The sequence below is a fragment of the Lolium perenne genome, chromosome 4, assembly GCF_019359855.2.
Source record: "Lolium perenne isolate Kyuss_39 chromosome 4, Kyuss_2.0, whole genome shotgun sequence".
NCBI classification, from domain to species: Eukaryota; Viridiplantae; Streptophyta; class Magnoliopsida; order Poales; family Poaceae; genus Lolium; species Lolium perenne.
In genome coordinates, this window is record NC_067247.2 from 15779277 (window position 1) to 15795901 (window position 16625).

Below are 16625 nucleotides of genomic sequence, written 5' to 3' on the forward strand. Positions count from 1 at the left end.
TTGGTTTCATGCGATTCGGAGTTCGGGAGCAATAGTTATTAAAGAAAAAGGAAAAGGAGAAAAGAATAAAAAGGAAAAAGAAAAAGAAGGGGGCCAGCCGACCGGCCGGTCTGACCGGACCGGCAACCGGCCCACCCGGTCCGCGACCGGACTTGGCACCGGTGCCATCCGGCCCGTGTCCAGGGGCCTCTGGCCTTTGACCGGTTGCAGGCCCGGTCCACGACCGGCCTGCCCGGCGCGCCTCCCGCCCGGCCGGGTTCTCGACCGCCGCCTCCCTATCGGGCCGCCTTCCCGCGCAGCCCACCTCGCATCGCCTCCACCCGCCTGCCGCGCTCCTCCGGCCGCTCCGCCTTGCGCGGCCCACCCGGCGCGGCGCAAGACTCCGCGCGGCTCGTGGCTATCCGCCGCGCGCTGCTGCCCCGGCTGGGCTTCTCTCCCCCATGCGGCCCACTCGCCCCATCCGGCCTGGGAACCGGTCCGGCCGGGCTGCACGCCGGCCTGTCCGGTTGCTGCTCCGGTCGGCCGGCTGGGGCGTTTTCTGGCCCGTTTTTCTGCCCGATTTTCTATCTTTTTCCCCCAACAGCTATTTTTCCCCTTTAGCTATAAATAGGCTTCTTCCACCTTGAGCCAAGTTAGTTCTTCCCATTCTCTCACCTCCATTGTTGCTATTTGAAGAACTTGCTCTCCCCCTTGATTCCTCCAACCATTCTTGCTCATATTTGAGGATTTGAGAGAGGAGATCTAGATCTACACTTCCACCAAACCATTTCTTCTCTAAGTGAGGGAATCTCTTGGGATCTAGATCTTGGAGTCTTTGGTTGACTTTCCCCCTTGTTCTTCCTCTCCAATCCCATCCTAGCATTCGTTGCTTTGGTGGGATTTGAGTGTGAAGGACTTGAACACCTCCGGTGTTCTTGCTTTGCATCATTGCATAGTGTTGAGCTCTCCACCACGATTTGTTCGAGTGAGAGACCGTGAGCTTGTTACTCTTGGAGGGTGACCTCCTAGTTGGCTTGGTGATTGGTGCTCCGGTGATCTCTTCAAGAAGATTGTGAAGAGGCCCGGGCTTCTCCTTCGTGGAGCTTGTGAAGTGGTTGTGGAGCTTGCCATCTCCGGAGCGGAGGAAAAGCTAACCATAAGGAAAGGGCCATTATCCTTCGTGGGTGTGGTTCGGAGAATAGGGTGAGCCTTCGTGGCGCGGGGAATCCTTCGTGGGACCTCCACTCCTCCAAACGTGACGTACCTTGTTGCAAAGCAAGGGAACACGGGAATACATCCTCGTCTCCGCGTGCCTCGGTTATTTCTATACTCGAGCTCTCTTTCCTTGTGATAGCCATCGTGCTTGAAGTACATATATCTTGCTATCACTTGTGCTACATATATCTTGTGCCTATCTTGCTTAGCTCTAGTTGCTATTGTTACACTTAGTTGAGCTTAGCATATTTAGGGTTTGTGCTTGTAAACTAAACGATAGTTTAATTCCGCATTCATACAAGACAAATCCGCAAGAGTTTGTAATTGCCTATTCACCCCCCCCCCCCCCCTCTAGGCGACATTTCGATCTTCCAGAAAGGATATGAAAACATACATGTGGATCTTCGTGACCGTAGGAGCGACGGATTGATGGTAAGAACGGGCTTGGAGATGATTGAGATCACTTGCGGAGAAGGCGAGGCACCTATGAGGTCCGCTGAGCGGAAGACGTAAGCATTATGTCATACGCTTGAAAACTAAAGAGCAAACCGACAAACATGACACGTGGATTCATAATGGACGTGACTGATTTACAACTCCTAGCTTTTCCTACTAACCAAGTTGTAAAAATAACTTTCCCTACTAACCACTGTTAGTACTTGTCAATCACAAGATTTGCCAATTCATCCTCTAGGAGGAGGATCTTGTAGGAGTATGGTATACATGGCAGTGGCGAATTTAGGAGAAAATTGAAGAGTAGGCTCGGACAATAATGGGCTAGACAGCGAAAAACATGATGAATATAAGGCTCACTAAACATCAACATGATATAATTCAGAACAAATGATCTGTGCTACTGAGGTGGAATTACTCAGCTCTATGTTCAAGTAAATGTTCATTGCATTGTTTCATAGATTGGAAGTATTTTACGATTGTTTTTCATCATCAATACTTCCCACTTTTAAATCTATGAACAAATTTAGAAAAATGTATATTATCAGTTCAAAATTCCAAGTCAGAAATTATTTTCTCACTAATTCTTGAAGAATGGGCAACATAGAAAGCATGAAAGCTATCATCAAATACAAAAAAAAATAAAGTACCTGTGATTTCCATAGCAAAAAAAGCAACTTTATTTTTGTTCTTTCCTAGGCTCCTATGAACTAGCTACAGGATGCGTCCACTAATGGGTCGATGTCAGATGTTGTTCCTACTCATGTCTCTCCGGCCACTTCGCACGTCTTTATCACCAGCCTCAGTCATCCCGTCAGACGCCTCTCACTTCGCCTTCTTAGGCCTTCTTACTGGCGAGTGGCGACTTGACTCGTCACAGCCATGCCAACGCTAGGGTGTGTTACACGATGCACTTTGCGACGCGAAACGTAAGACAACACAACCTTCTGTGTTTGTTTGGCTTATTCCTATTCCCTCCCAAATCCCAAATTCGACAAGACAACTGGCTAGCTACCAAATCGATGTTTTCTTCCTCATGTACCGTAATACAACACTGATTCATGCTCGAACGACCATTTTCTTCTTCTTTCTTAATCAACCATAGATTGGAGCATGTATACTCGATAATATTTTGTAAAATTGGAGGGTAGGCTCTAGCCTATATATCGAAGCCTACCAAATGGATTTGCCCATGTGCGGGGGTGGGTTGATAGGAGTAGCTACGCCGGAGCGTATGTTAGACGCATTTAAGTTGTGTTAAAGGTACAAGAAATCAGACATGGTTTTCATATGTTGGTAGTAAGAATCCATAAGAAATGAAACAGATGAAGAAAAAATATCGGGCATATCAAGATGGATGAGAAAAAACCATTAAATAAGATATCAACCGACAAATAGGTATAGAGACTATTGACTCAGAGCATCCTCCGACCATTTGAGAGATCCTACCCTTGTATGAGAGCTTGTAGATCTTTTTTTCCACGGCATTGTTCTAAGAACATGGAGTTGTAAAAACTACGAGAGGTGGGAGTAGTTATGTGAATAGTGTTCTCCTTAAAGGTTGGTATTTTGCTATAGATGAAGGGGAAAAGGATTTAAAGACATAAATGTGGATCTTCGGTACCATAGGAGCGACGGAACAAAGGTAAGAATGGGCTTGGAGATGACTGAGATCACTTGCGAAGAAGACGAGGCGCCTATGACGTCTGCTGATCGAAGGACGTAAGCATTGTGTCACACACTTGAAAACTAAAGAGCAAACCGACAAACATGACACGCGGGTTCATAATGGACGTGACTGATTTGCTTCCAATATTAGCTTGTCGGCAGGGATTTTTTTTTGTAAATGCATAAGCTAATTAATATAACATAAAAATAATATACAATTGCCGAATACAAGACCATATGCATTCAAGTCTTCGCAATATATCATATAGCTGATAAAAGTATCAGTAAGAAAGAGACGACATAGAATAAGTTTGTATTGTAAATGAAGCAAGGTTTTCACATTTACACGGGCGGATCAATGAATATGCTCAACTTCTCGCCTGCATAGTTGATAGCCATATAAGAACACTAGCCTAGGTCGTTGCTAGCCTAGATTAGTCATGTTGTACAACCGTTTCTTGCACTCGGATTACCGATTTTACTGTAAGTGTCATCGTTTTACAAATTGTGATCCCGAACTGCCTTCTATATAGGTTACCATGGGCACGGTGCGTCTTGACTTGTCTTGTGGTTCCATGTGGGGCCCACAGACACCCATCCTTGTACCCACCAGAGAAGGGATCGTAGGTCGTGGACTTAGGGTTTTGGGTGTGGGTCAACGGCGTTGGAGAAGGGGTGGGGCTAGAGGGATGGGTGGGTAGGGGCGGGTTGGCGGAGGGAGGAGATCGTTGCAGGGTAAGGTCGCCACCGTTTTTTGGCCGGTGTTGGCAGCGATGGAGATGGACGAGTGGTGGCCACGATTCTCCCTTATTCCCCCTCTCCGGTGGTGTGGCGACGATGCTCTCCTTCCACCTATCCAATAGGAGCCTCCTCTAGCTACCTCCCGTTCGTTCCGGTCACACAAAAAAAGCAAGTCGTGGTATGTCGGAATTTTGAGCGTGTCCTAGGTGCGTGTACACTAGCAATGCCCTTGTGATCCTAGGTTACACTACCAATTCGTGTGCAAGTGTACACTTATAAAAAACATTTTGCTAATATTATATTTATTACTATAAAATGTTATAGTGTTGATGATTATCAGTAGAGCGAAAGAATGTTCGCAATTTTTTTCAAATGTCGAAAGAAAATGCCATACAGCAGTGCAGCACAACGCAACGTCACTACCATTGTCGTCATGCTGGCGGAGCCACGCTCCCTCCCGTGGGGCCCCACCGGGTCAGCGACCCGTCGCAGCACGTGCCCGTCACCCCAGGTCCCCACCGGCCCACGCGGTTCCGGTGCCGCGCGCGCCCAGCTCCTAGACCCGGTGCACGCTTCAACGGCCGGATACTTCCGCCCACACGCACCACACCTGAGCTGTGTACCCAACGAGCACGCGGGCCCCACGTTACCCTGTCCCCACCTGTCACGCAGAGCACCGCCTCCCGCCGCAGGCGCCCGGTAACCGCCAAACCCAGCCCACCTGGCCAGCACCCAGCTCCGCCTCGCGTGGTCCCCAGAACCCGGCCCCACGTGTCATCGAGAGCGTCGCGTCTCCGGCCTCGCCGACCTCGTGCGCCGTTTAGGGCTAATCGTGTGTGCAATTAGCGACGTTAGCACGCTCCCTCCCGTAAAGACGGCTTTAACTTAAGCGGGCGGGCGGCAGCAGCATTAGCATAGGGGAAGCCAAGCCGCTGTTCCTCTGCTGCGCCCCGCTCTCCCTTGCCTTCCAAGCTACGCCTCGGCCCTTCGGCGGGCGGGCCAACCCTACCGCGCGGCGGAGCTGCTGCTGGAGGCGGAGGCGGGAGGGGAGTGAGAGCTCGCGGCAGCCGCCGGCGCGCGCGCAGGTAAACAGCTCGGCCCCTCGAGATCGCTGGAGCTCTACTAGTTTTCTGGTGCGTGGTTTGGGCCGCGGTCCGCGGAGTCGACGGGGAGCGTGGATTCGCCCAAGCCGGTCTCGGACTCTCGGGGGGAGTTTTAGTTTTGAAAATAAATAAATTAATTCCGGGGTGATTTTGGGATTCGCGGGCGGGGTGGTTCGGCTCGGTTCAATCCGTGCTGTTTCAGGGGGAATTTCTGGCGGGTTGTTTCCATTCCCGTCGGCTGGTTCCCTTCCTGAATTAGCGCCTCCGCGCGCGTGTGTTAGTAGTACCCGATTTGAAGTGTGTGTCAAGTAGGTGCCGCGCATTCATTGCCCAGCCGGCGTGTTCGGCGAATTAAACCCAGTGATTCAGCAAGGAAAGGGTCCGATGTGGCGAGGTTTCCATTCATGTGCTGCTGATTCCCCCCGTTTTCGATGCCATGAGAGTAGGTTCATGTGGGGAAATGAGAAATTGGGTTTGTGGGATTGCAGAGGCTCGCCGGATTCATCCACCTGCCTGAATGTTGCGCTTGTCTCATAGCTGGCTACACCTTGTTCCAACCGTTTTCCCTCGTTTGTTTTGGGACAAAAATAAACTTCACTTGTTCTGTGAAGCTGTGCTGCTGTATTCGGAAATGCAATGCTTTCTGCACAGGATGTAATCGATCAACTACAGACTCTAGAGATGCGCTGAATGATTCCACAGTATATAAATTTAGTTTCTGCTTTATGAATGACATTGTCAGTGCGTGCTCTCAACTTATGATACTCATGTGCTAACTGTTTTGTGCGTATTGGTGCATGGATTTGAAGTGGCGAGGAGACAACATGGGGCACTGGTTCTGCTGCAATTGCCGGTTCCGGGACGAGGACATCGATGAGGTGGAACACTCCAAAGCTCAGGGCAATAAGAATGACGGTACGCTCGTATGGTCGTGTTAAATACTGTTTGGTTCATTCTGGACTCCGAATGAGAGTGAGTATCAATTGTATCCCTGCAGCTTTACATATGGATTTGAGTGCTAGTTAGGAACTTAGCACGTACTCATATAAGCTGTATCTGCGCCATCATTAGTTTAGTAGAAAAATACTTCAAGCTGTTCTCATGGACTGCCAGTTAGTTCCGCCTTTTATGTACCATTCTACTTTTGGGTTGTGCATACCATTCTTAGATTCTTTTCAATGGAACTAATTGGCCAATATTTAGCTTTACTTTAAAGTAATTAATAAGTGTCTGAATAGCGGTAAAAATCCTGTGTCATAACAAAGGTTGTTGAAAAGAAGAATCATAATGCCCAAAATGTATAATTGATGAAAAAGGAATAAAGCTAGTGATGGCTGGAAATAAATACTTACTAAGAAGGTGTAGAAGTCCAAAGCTGTATTTAAAAAAGGAAACAAAACATAAACAGAAAGAAAACAACAGGGCCCAACCGGGTTCGAACCGGTGACCTATTGATCTGCAGTCAATTGCTCTACCACTGAGCTATGGACCCATTTTTGTTCTTGTCTTTGGCCCTAAATATATCTAAAACCAACAGTATTGGGTTTTAATGTTCCCATGTCATATTTGACTCTCTCTTGTCATGTATTTTGACTCATACGCCTTAATGTATTATTTTGCAATCTATTTTACAAAATACTTTTCACATTTATGTGTTCCTGCTTTTTTCATCTTTTTTATGCTTACATGATTGTTATTCTGAGTCCTTAGTGTTCGTGTTAAATAAGATAGACGGTATGTTTCATGTGGCTGTGTTAAATACTGCTTTGTTCACTCTAGACCGTGAACGTAAATGATTATCAATTGTATCCCTGTTGATTTAGATATGGATTTGAGTGCTAGTTAGCAAGTTTCATCATTAGGCAGTAGAAAAATACTTCAGGCTGTGTTCATGGATTGCCGCCAGTTCCAGCTTTTATGTAAAGTGCTACTTTTGGGTTATGAGCCATTCTTAGATTCTTTTGTATGGCCCTAATTGGCTAATAATTGACTTGATTTTGAATTATTTAATTAGCGTTTGAATAGTGGTAAAAATCTCGTGTAATAACAAAGGTTGTCACAGAGAAGAATCGTCATACCCAAAAATGTATTATAATTGATGAAAAAGGAATAAAGCTAGAGATGGTTGGAAATAACTAATCCATCCTTACCATAATAGAAGATGTTATGGGACAGAGTGATACTTACTAAGAAAGTGTATAAGGCCAAAACGGTAGTTAAAAAAGGTAGTAAAATATAACAGAGAGAAAACAAGAGAGCCCAACCGGGTTCAAACCAGTGACCTATTGATCTGCAGTCAATTGCTCTACCGATGAGCTATGGACCCATTTTTGTTTTTCTCTTCCCCCTAAATATATATAGAACCAGCAATATTGGGTTTTAATGTTCCTGTGTCATACTTGACTCTCTGTCATGTATTTTGACTCATACACCTTAATGTATTATTTTGCAATCTATTTTGGAAAATACTTTCACATTTATGTGTTCCTGCTTGTTTCATATCTTTTTTGCTTGCATGGTTGTTATTCTGAGTCCTTAGTGATTGTGTTAAATAAGATAGACGGTATGTTTCATGTGGCTGTGTTAAATATTGGTTTGTTCACTCTAGACCGTGAACGCAAATGAATATCAACTGTATCCCTGTTGATTTAGATATGGATTTGAGTGCTAGTTAGCAAGTTTCATTGTTAGGTAGTAGAAAAATACTTCAGGCTGTGTTCATGGATTGCCAGTTCCAGCTTTTATGTAAAGTGCTACTTTTGGGTTATGAACCATTCTTAGATTCTTTCGAATGACCCTGATTGGCTAATAATTAACTTGATTTTGAAGTAATTAATTAGCGTTTGAATAGTGGTAAAAATCTCGTGGAATAATAAAGGTTGTGCAAAGAAGAATCTTCATGCCCAAAAATGTACTATAATTGATGAAAAAGGAATAAAGCTAGATATGGTTGCAAATAAATACTCCATCCGTCTCATAATATAAGATGTTATTACAACCATTAATGTCATATATTATGGGCCAGAGTGATACTTACTAAGAAAGTGTATAAGGCCAAAACGGTAGTTAAAAGAGGTACGTAGTAAAAAATAACGGAGAGAAAACAAGAGGGCCCAACCGGGTTCGAACCGGTGACCTATTGATCTGCAGTCAATTGCTCTACCACTGAGCTATGGACCCATTTTTGTTTTTGTCGTTGGCCCTAAATATATGTAAAACGAACAGTATAGGGTTTTAATGTTCCCATGTCATATTTGACTCTCTCTGTCATGTATTTTGACTCATACGCCTTAATGCCTTATTTTGCAATCTATTATGGAAACTTTCACATTTATATGTTCCTGCTTGTTTCATCTTGTCTTTTTTTTGCTTACACGATTGTTGTCTGAGTCCTTACTGATTGTGTTAAATATGATAGACGGGTCATGTGGTTGTGTTAAATATTGCTTGGTTTACTCTAGACCGTCAACGCAAATGAATATCAACTGTGATTAGATATGGTTTTGAGTGCTAGTTTGTAAGTTTCATTATTAGGTAGTAGAAAAATACGTCAGGCTCTGTTCATGGATTGCCAGTTCTAGCTTTTATGTAAAATGCTACTTTTGGGTTATGAACCATTCTTAGATTCTTTCGAATGACCCTGATTGGCTAATAATTAACTTGATTTTGAAGTAATTAATTAGTGTTTGAATAGTGGTAAAAATCTCGTGTAATAACAAAGGTTGTGCAAAGAAGAATCTTCATGCCCAAAAAAGTACTATAATTGATGAAAAAGGAATAAAGCTAGAGATGGTTGTAAATAAATACTCCATCCGTCCCATAATATAAGATGTTATTACAACCATTATATTAAGAAAGTGTATAAGGCCAACGGTAGTTTAAAAAGGTAGTAAAAAATAACAGAGAGAAAACAAGAGGGCCCAACCGGGTTCGAACCGGTGACCTATTGATCTGCAGTCAATTGCTCTACCACTGAGCTATGGACCCATTTTTGTTCTTGTCTTTGGCCCTAAATATATGTAAAACAAACAGTATAGGGTTTTAATGTTCCCATGTCATATACTCATATTTGACTCTCTCTGTCATGTATTTTGACTCATACGCCTTAATGTCTATTTTGCAATCTATTTTGGAAAATACTTTCACATTTATGTGTTCGTCATCTTGTCTTTTTTTGCTTACACGATTGTTGTCTGAGTCCTTAGTGATTGTGTTAAATAAGATAAACAGTATGTTTCATGTGGTTGTGTTAAATATTGATTGGTTCACTCTGGACTGTGAACGCAAATGAATATCAATTATACCCCTGTTGATTAGATATGGATTTGAGTGCTAGTTAGCAAGTTTCATTATCAGGTAGGAGAAAAATACTTCTGGCTGTTTTCATGGATTGCCAGTTCCAGCTTTTATGTAAAGTGCCACTTTTGGGTTATGAACCATTCTTAGATTCTTTCGAATGTTCCTAATTGGCTAATAATTAACTTGACTTTGAAGTAATTAATAAGTGTTTGAATAGTGGTAAAAGTGTCATGTAATAACAAAGGTTGTCGCAAAGAATAATTGTCGGCCCAAAAATGTACTATAATTGATGAAAAAGGAATTAAGCTAGAGATGGTTGGAAATAAATACTCCATCCCATAATATATGATATTATTACATCCAATTAACTCATAATGGTTGTAATAACATCTTATATTATGGGACAGAGTGATACTTACTAAGAAAGTGTACAAGGCCAAAACGGTAGTTAAAAAAGGAAATAAAAAATAACAGAAAGAAAACAACAGGGCCCAACCGGGTTAGAATCGGTGACCTATTGATCTGCAGTCAATTGCTCTACCGGTATGGACCTATTTTTGTTCTTGTCTTTGGCCCTAAATATATGTAAAACCATCAATGAGCTGTGAGCTGTGAGCAACAGTATTGGGTTTTAATGCTCTCGTGTCATATTCGACTCTCTCTGTCCATACGCCTTAATGTATTCTTTTGCAATCTATTTTGGCAAATGCTTTCACATTTAGGTCTTGCTGCTCGTTCATCTTGTCGTCTTTTTTGCTTGCATGATTTTATTCTTAGTCATTAGCTAGTGACTGTGTTAAATAAGATAGACGATATGTTTCATATGGTTGTGTTAAATCATTTGGTTCACTCTAGACTTCTGAATGCAAATGAATATTGTTTGTATCCCTCTGGTTTTAGATATGGATTTGAATGCTAGTTTGCAAGCACACATTCATAGCAATTACCAAATGGTGTCATTGTAAATTAGGTAGAAAAATACTTCCAATGCATTTTCATGGACTTATCAGGTCCAGCTTTTATTTAACATGCTACTTTTAGGTTATGCAAACCATTCTTATATTAATTTCAAGGGGCCTAACTGGTGAAGTGTTCTTCCTAAGTGTCTAACAATGCCTAGATTGATGAACCACCCTCTGCAGAATATAGTAAATAATTAACTTGATTTTGGAGTCATTGATAACTGTTTGAATAGTGGTAACCATCTAGTGTAAGAACAACGGTTCTCACAAAAAGAATCAACATGCCCCAAACATGATGAGAAAGGAATAAAATGAAAGACGGATTACTTATGAAGAAAGAGTTGAAGGCCAAAACAGTAGTTGAAAAAGGAAAAAAAATACAGAAAAGAAAACAGTAGGGCCCAACCAGGTTCGAACCGGTGACCTATTGATCTGCAGTCAATTGCTCTACCACTGAGCTATGGACACATTGTTGGTTTTCTGTTTGGCCCTAACTATATGGGCTGTGAGTAGCAATATTGTCAATATTGTGTGCTAATGGTCTCGTGTCACATTCGACTCTCTCTGCCGTGTAGTTTCAGTCATAGGCCTCGACACTTTGTTGCATTCTATTTGGAAACTTGGCTTCAGATTTATGTTACTGCTCGTTGCATCTTTTCTTCTTGCTGACATGTTTTTTATTCCGAGTCCTTAGTGATTGCATTTTTATGTTGTTCATCAGGCAAGCACAAATCTTCCAGACCTGCTGATCAACCTGAGCCAGATATTTCCCCTCCTACAATTGACGTCCCAGAATTGTCATTTGAGGACCTAAAACAAAAGACTGACAATTTTGGATCGAGTTCTCTGATTGGTGAAGGTTCGTATGGACGAGTATATCATGCTACTATGGATGATGGCAGGCAAGCGGCTATTAAGAAATTTGATGCATCTGAAAATGAGCCTAACGATGAATTCTTGAAACAGGTGAACATTTTTGCTTCCTTTTTAGTTTCCTTAATCTTACCTTTTCTGATGTTTTTAGGTAAACATTTATGTTTGTTACTTCTCATGCATTGATGATAGTTCCAGATTCTAAAGGACTTAAGATCCATTTCATTATGTATGAATCCCCAGGTCTCACTTGTATCAAGGCTGAAACATGACAATCTTGTTGAGATGTTGGGTTACTATGTGGAGGGCAACTATCGTATACTGGCATATGAATTTGCAACAATGGGTTCTCTTCATGATGTTCTGCACGGTAAGACATTAGGACATTAGGAACCTAGTGTACTTACCATGTAGCATAATCATGAAACTATTCTTTAGGATACCAAGTTCAGTCATCTATTTCTTGATAAACAGGAAGAAAAGGAGTTCAAGGTGCCCAGCCTGGCCCTGTGCTTGACTGGACGCAGAGGGTCAAAATTGCTATTGAGGCGGCAAAAGGTATAGAGTACCTGCATGAGAAGGTTCAGCCTTCAATCATCCATCGAGACATCAGATCAAGCAATGTTCTTCTGTTTGAGGACTTCAAGGCGAAAATTGCGGACTTCAACCTCTTAAATCAAGCTCCAGATATGGCAGCACGTCTTCATTCAACTCGTGTATTAGGGACATTTGGATACCATGCACCAGAGTAATTGTCTGATTCATAGTTTAATACTAATCATTTTGCATGCCATTCAGTATTTTGCATTAACGTAGCTCAACTATAGATTTCCAGCTCATGTGAACAAACTAAAATATTTTTTTTTTCGAGAAAACGCAAAGGACCTTTGCGCTTCATTTCATTGAAAAGGTAGAAAAGGTTTACAACCTCCTAAATATAATATCATTGTAATGCAAAAGTAAGTATTGCCGTTGTTTTAGTTCACAATTCATGTCTGAAGGTGTCAAAAAAAAAAATCATGTCTGTATGGTAGGCCCTCTTTAAATGACATCTGCCTTGGGGGTTGCTTTTTTGGATGAACTAACTTCTAGATTATCCTCTTCACATCTTGTCTTGCTATTGTATGTGTTTATGTTCAGCTGCTTGATTCGTACCGAATTGAACCCACTTTTTTAGTACGCATCTCAGATTGACGGTTCTCGTACCTATTGAAGTAGCCAGCATAAACAACAATTGTGGGTCTCCTGGTGCGAAAATGGAGTTACGTTTTTATGTTATATGGAAGCAAGGGGTGCACATAGGCTCTAGGTTCACATCTAGTAGACATCACCAGAACAAGACTAGGTGCCCTAACCTGCATAGTATCATTGCTAAAGTGTCCTGCATGGGCTATGGAGGCGCATCAAGGCAGGACACATGCATGTTTCATGCATCGAAGAAATAAATACCGCATCACAGTTCTGGAAACTTGCTGACAAATAAGATTGGACCTAATGTAGTCCTTTAAAGAAACTCCCAATTTAAACCTGATGCGGTACACCTGTGTCAGTAGATAGTGGATGCCCAACCACTATATCCGACCATTCTTTGTGGCAAATATAGGAGTTGGAGATAGTAGTGCATGCCATAGTCACACCGGGAATTTGGTTCACGAATCACGACACAACCTGTTCTCTAAAATCAATCTTAAACCTGTCATTGTGCTGCAAACTGATTTTGGGTCAAATGGGTTGTACCTTATTCAAGGTTCGCTATTTTTGTCCAGTGTTCACTCACGCACGTTTTACAGGTTGGGCATCCAACGTAAGTTTGTCTTCACGAGGATACATAAAACTACTTCTATGACTTCTTAATCCAATCCATACTATCGCTTGTTCTTTAGAGCCAACAGTTGTACTAGTGAATCTGGACAAAGCAAGGTGGACAGCCACTCTGGTTTTCATGATTATGATACCGACTTTAGTTGCTCTACACAATTGGACAGTAATCAGTGCTAACTACATATCCAAAAGGAACACTAGTATGTCTAGCATTAATGTATGAACCAAGTAGGCTACATATATAGACTGATAATCGTGTACATCGATATTGGTTCGTCTCAGCCATCATTTTTTTTCCGAGAAAACGCAAAGAATTTGCGTTTCTTTTCGTTGAATAGAAGAAGGGTACAAGCCTCCTAGGAGGTGAGTTGCATCATTTGTTACAGAGTTCAGTGGATGCCCCAAGTTGTGGGGATGATCATTCTTAGGATGGCAGCCCCAGCTTTTGCCCAAAGTGCCGCCTCTTCCCTAATTCTCTCTACTAGCAGCAGCCATCATATTTCCATGTGGTACTAATATCGTGTTTGGTATTGATACCCTATAAAATTTATTCGCCAGTATATGTTTGTTTATATACCAACTTATATGAATTTCCAACTATACGGTGGTTGGCTTCTACTGGTATGTAGGCAGACACTCAGCCTTTCTTTGTTAACTAATTTTCCTATATACTGACCACACTGGTATCAGATATTTGGGCTACAAACGACAAAATGCTTATTTTAAGGTAAATATGACATTTTTAGAAAGGCAGCTGACGTAGGCAAATATGTTTGGAGATTGTATTATTATTTAAGGATAAGTGTTATCCCAATGCCGACAAGATAGCATGTTGTTGTGCATCTGCTAGATATCCCAATGCCGACAAGATAGCATGTTGTTGTGCATCTTCTAGATATCCCAATGCCGACAAGACAAATTAATGCTACCGGCGTATAGTATGCATTTCTGAACTTTATGCGGAACATCATTAATTTGCCAAATAGGAGTTTGTCATCTGAGCGTTCAGCAACCTTGTTTGGGTCAACTTAAGCCTAGTTAAGCAGTAACCTTTTAGGAAAGGCCTAGTTAAGCCTAAATTTCCAGGATATTTTTCCCAATCTGCGCATCATTTCGGGCAGAACTTAGATATTTCTTTGATTTGCTTTCCTATGCCTGCAAAGAAAAAATCTGTTTACTGATAGGGTTCAAACACTAAGAAGTTAGTTTGTTTTTATCTCCCCATGGTTGATATTGTTTTCTGCCTTTGGAAACTGCAATCTTGTGTTTTGCCTGGACTGTGCTGGTTCATCTGTTCATGATGCTTACATATGTAAACTAGTTGTAAAGTTATTAAAGACTGGCCTAAGTTGATATTCTAGTAAGATTAACAACTTCTCTGGCAGCCAGTGTATCTTTATCTAGCCAGACGAGCCTCGTAACAAAAAGCTTACTTGCATTTTTGGCATGAGTTCTGGAGATATCTGTAGTCCTGCTTTTCATGCATTTCCTCTCTAACTTTGACGCTCCTACTTGTCGCAGATATGCTATGACTGGCCAGCTGACACAGAAAAGTGATGTCTACAGCTTTGGCGTGGTTCTTCTTGAACTTCTGACTGGAAGGAAACCTGTGGATCATACAATGCCTCGAGGGCAGCAAAGTTTAGTCACTTGGGTATGTGTTATTTTATTGGCATACTATTTACTGCGTCTGCTTATTTCTCTGGCACTGTAGTGATTTTCCTCTTGTCTATTATTATATGTATCATTTGGTAGAAATGAAACTGTAAAATTATGAACAAAATACTGGGAAACGAGAGGTTTAATTATATGTAGCTGAATCAAGCATCTTGTTGCAAGTTCAGAATTGGAAACCCTGACAAGAACTAGCTGACTGGATGCCCGAATTTGCACACTGATATGTTTCCTGAAAGTTGCTTAGTTATAGGTCATTTTGGTTTTGAATTTATTCCCATTAAACTAGTGGACTTGAACAATAACAGGTCAGTTCTGCTTTTGAGTACTTAAACCAGTTAGTGTGTGAAGACCAAACCTAGCAGAAAATTGGGTTCTAACCATCCACACATTTTCTGTTAAGAATTTTGGATTCATTTGTTGGCTCAAATTTTGGCCAGTTCCAGCTGGCAATTGATTTTGTTTTTGAGAGAACGCTGCTGGTACTGATCTATTCCCAGGACCTGTCTGGTAGCAAAATCTGAACCAAAGTTAACTCCCATCACTAATCTGGTAGTGCCAATTTCTCTTCAGGCCACTCCAAGATTGAGTGAAGATAAGGTCAAACAGTGCATAGATCCTAGGTTGAAGGGAGAATACCCTCCGAAGGGAGTTGCTAAGGTATATGTCTCCCTCTCATCAACTCTGCGCGTTGATATTTTAGACCGTCTGATAGTTACTTGATGACCAACAATGGTGTCACTGATCTTTACTCCTTGCATTCTCTTACCTGCAGCTTGCCGCGGTGGCGGCTCTGTGCGTGCAATACGAGGCAGAGTTCAGGCCCAACATGAGCATCGTCGTCAAGGCACTCACTCCTCTGCTAACACAAAGAGCAGCGACGCCAGCAGCCTCAGAGCCTGTGGCCCCGGTGACCGAGGCCTGAGGCGTTAGACCATGGGAACCTCTCGGCGCGGACTAGCTCGCGATAGCATATCGGGTGTAATTGGGAGTGGTCTGGAGATTTATTTTGCAGGATTCTCGGTACATGAGCTCCCTGCCAGTCGGTTGCCACCCTAGGTTTTTTGCTTGCTTGAGGCGCTGTACATTGGTCTGTTGTAGGTTCAAGGTTGTTTACTCCTTTTTTTTTTCCGCAAGTGCACACCAGACCAGAGGTGTTGGAAACTTCGACATCGCAGTGCAACATGCTCTGAAAACTGTCATCCAGTGCTCGATGTGATTCAGTAGAAATCTTAAAGAATGGTGTGGTGCTATTACCGTTGCTGTCTATCTGAAATCTTAAAACTGTTGAGGGGTTGAGCTTAAATGGCCTCTGGTGCTACTCTATCTCAGATTAGTCAGATGCCATTTTGAGAGATCTGAAAGCCTGACGCAGTGTCTCTAAACATCCCTTGCTGCTGAGACAACTTCGATTAAAAATCTGAAAAATAGAATTCAAGAACAAGAATCACACCTAAATCTGCACATGTGCATCAAACCAATTCAGCATCTTGGCCGTGGGATGTACCTCGCAGGGTGTTGGACAATCCCCGTTGGATCTGGCAGGTGGATCATGGACCACATTCTTGTAGAGATGATCGAAAACTGTCTCCATGAGGTCAAGCTCCATTTCTTGAGCAGAGAAATCGATAATGCTCATGTATCTGCTGATTTCTGCCTTCCCTCCTCAGGATTTAGCACTTCCCCTTCTTGATATGCTCCATAATGCGACATTGCAAAGGGATCAGATGCGCCATTACTTGCCGAAAAACAAAAGAAAGTGCCAAGTAGTACTCTGTAATAGTTAACGAAGCATGGACTGAAGAATTAGGTGATTTATCTGAAGTCCTGAACATGA

At 42.5% G+C, this 16625-nt stretch overlaps 1 protein-coding gene and 5 non-coding genes across 6 annotated transcripts; 1 reads left to right on the forward strand and 5 right to left on the reverse strand.

Moving 5' to 3' along the window:
• Positions 1–4955: 4955 nt before the first annotated feature.
• LOC127291842 (PTI1-like tyrosine-protein kinase 1) lies at positions 4956–16044 on the forward strand. The gene is made up of 8 exons (XM_051321163.2): positions 4956–5141; positions 5969–6074; positions 11142–11386; positions 11537–11663; positions 11768–12041; positions 14636–14768; positions 15362–15448; positions 15564–16044. Exons 2-8 carry the CDS (start codon positions 5984–5986, stop codon positions 15711–15713), a joined length of 1107 nt encoding a protein of 368 aa, XP_051177123.1. The 5' UTR covers positions 4956–5141; positions 5969–5983; the 3' UTR covers positions 15714–16044.
• TRNAC-GCA (transfer RNA cysteine (anticodon GCA)) lies at positions 6580–6651 on the reverse strand. Its single transcript has one exon. It is a non-coding gene; the product is annotated as a tRNA-Cys (tRNA).
• Positions 7414–7485, reverse strand: TRNAC-GCA (transfer RNA cysteine (anticodon GCA)). Its single transcript has one exon. It is a non-coding gene; the product is annotated as a tRNA-Cys (tRNA).
• TRNAC-GCA (transfer RNA cysteine (anticodon GCA)) lies at positions 8268–8339 on the reverse strand. The gene has a single exon. It is a non-coding gene; the product is annotated as a tRNA-Cys (tRNA).
• Positions 9075–9146, reverse strand: TRNAC-GCA (transfer RNA cysteine (anticodon GCA)). Its single transcript has one exon. It is a non-coding gene; the product is annotated as a tRNA-Cys (tRNA).
• TRNAC-GCA (transfer RNA cysteine (anticodon GCA)) lies at positions 10817–10888 on the reverse strand. Its single transcript has one exon. It is a non-coding gene; the product is annotated as a tRNA-Cys (tRNA).
• Positions 16045–16625: the final 581 nt, after the last annotated feature.

Bases quoted from the DNA above. Each gene is read 5' to 3' on its own strand.
- LOC127291842 (XM_051321163.2), top strand. From the start codon at position 5,984: ATGGGGCACTGGTTCTGCTGCAATTGCCGGTTCCGGGACGAGGACATC. The intron at 6,075-11,141 runs GTACGCTCGTAT...GTTGTTCATCAG, and splicing joins TCAGGGCAATAAGAATGACG to GCAAGCACAAATCTTCCAGA. The intron at 11,664-11,767 runs GTAAGACATTAG...CTTGATAAACAG, and splicing joins TCTTCATGATGTTCTGCACG to GAAGAAAAGGAGTTCAAGGT.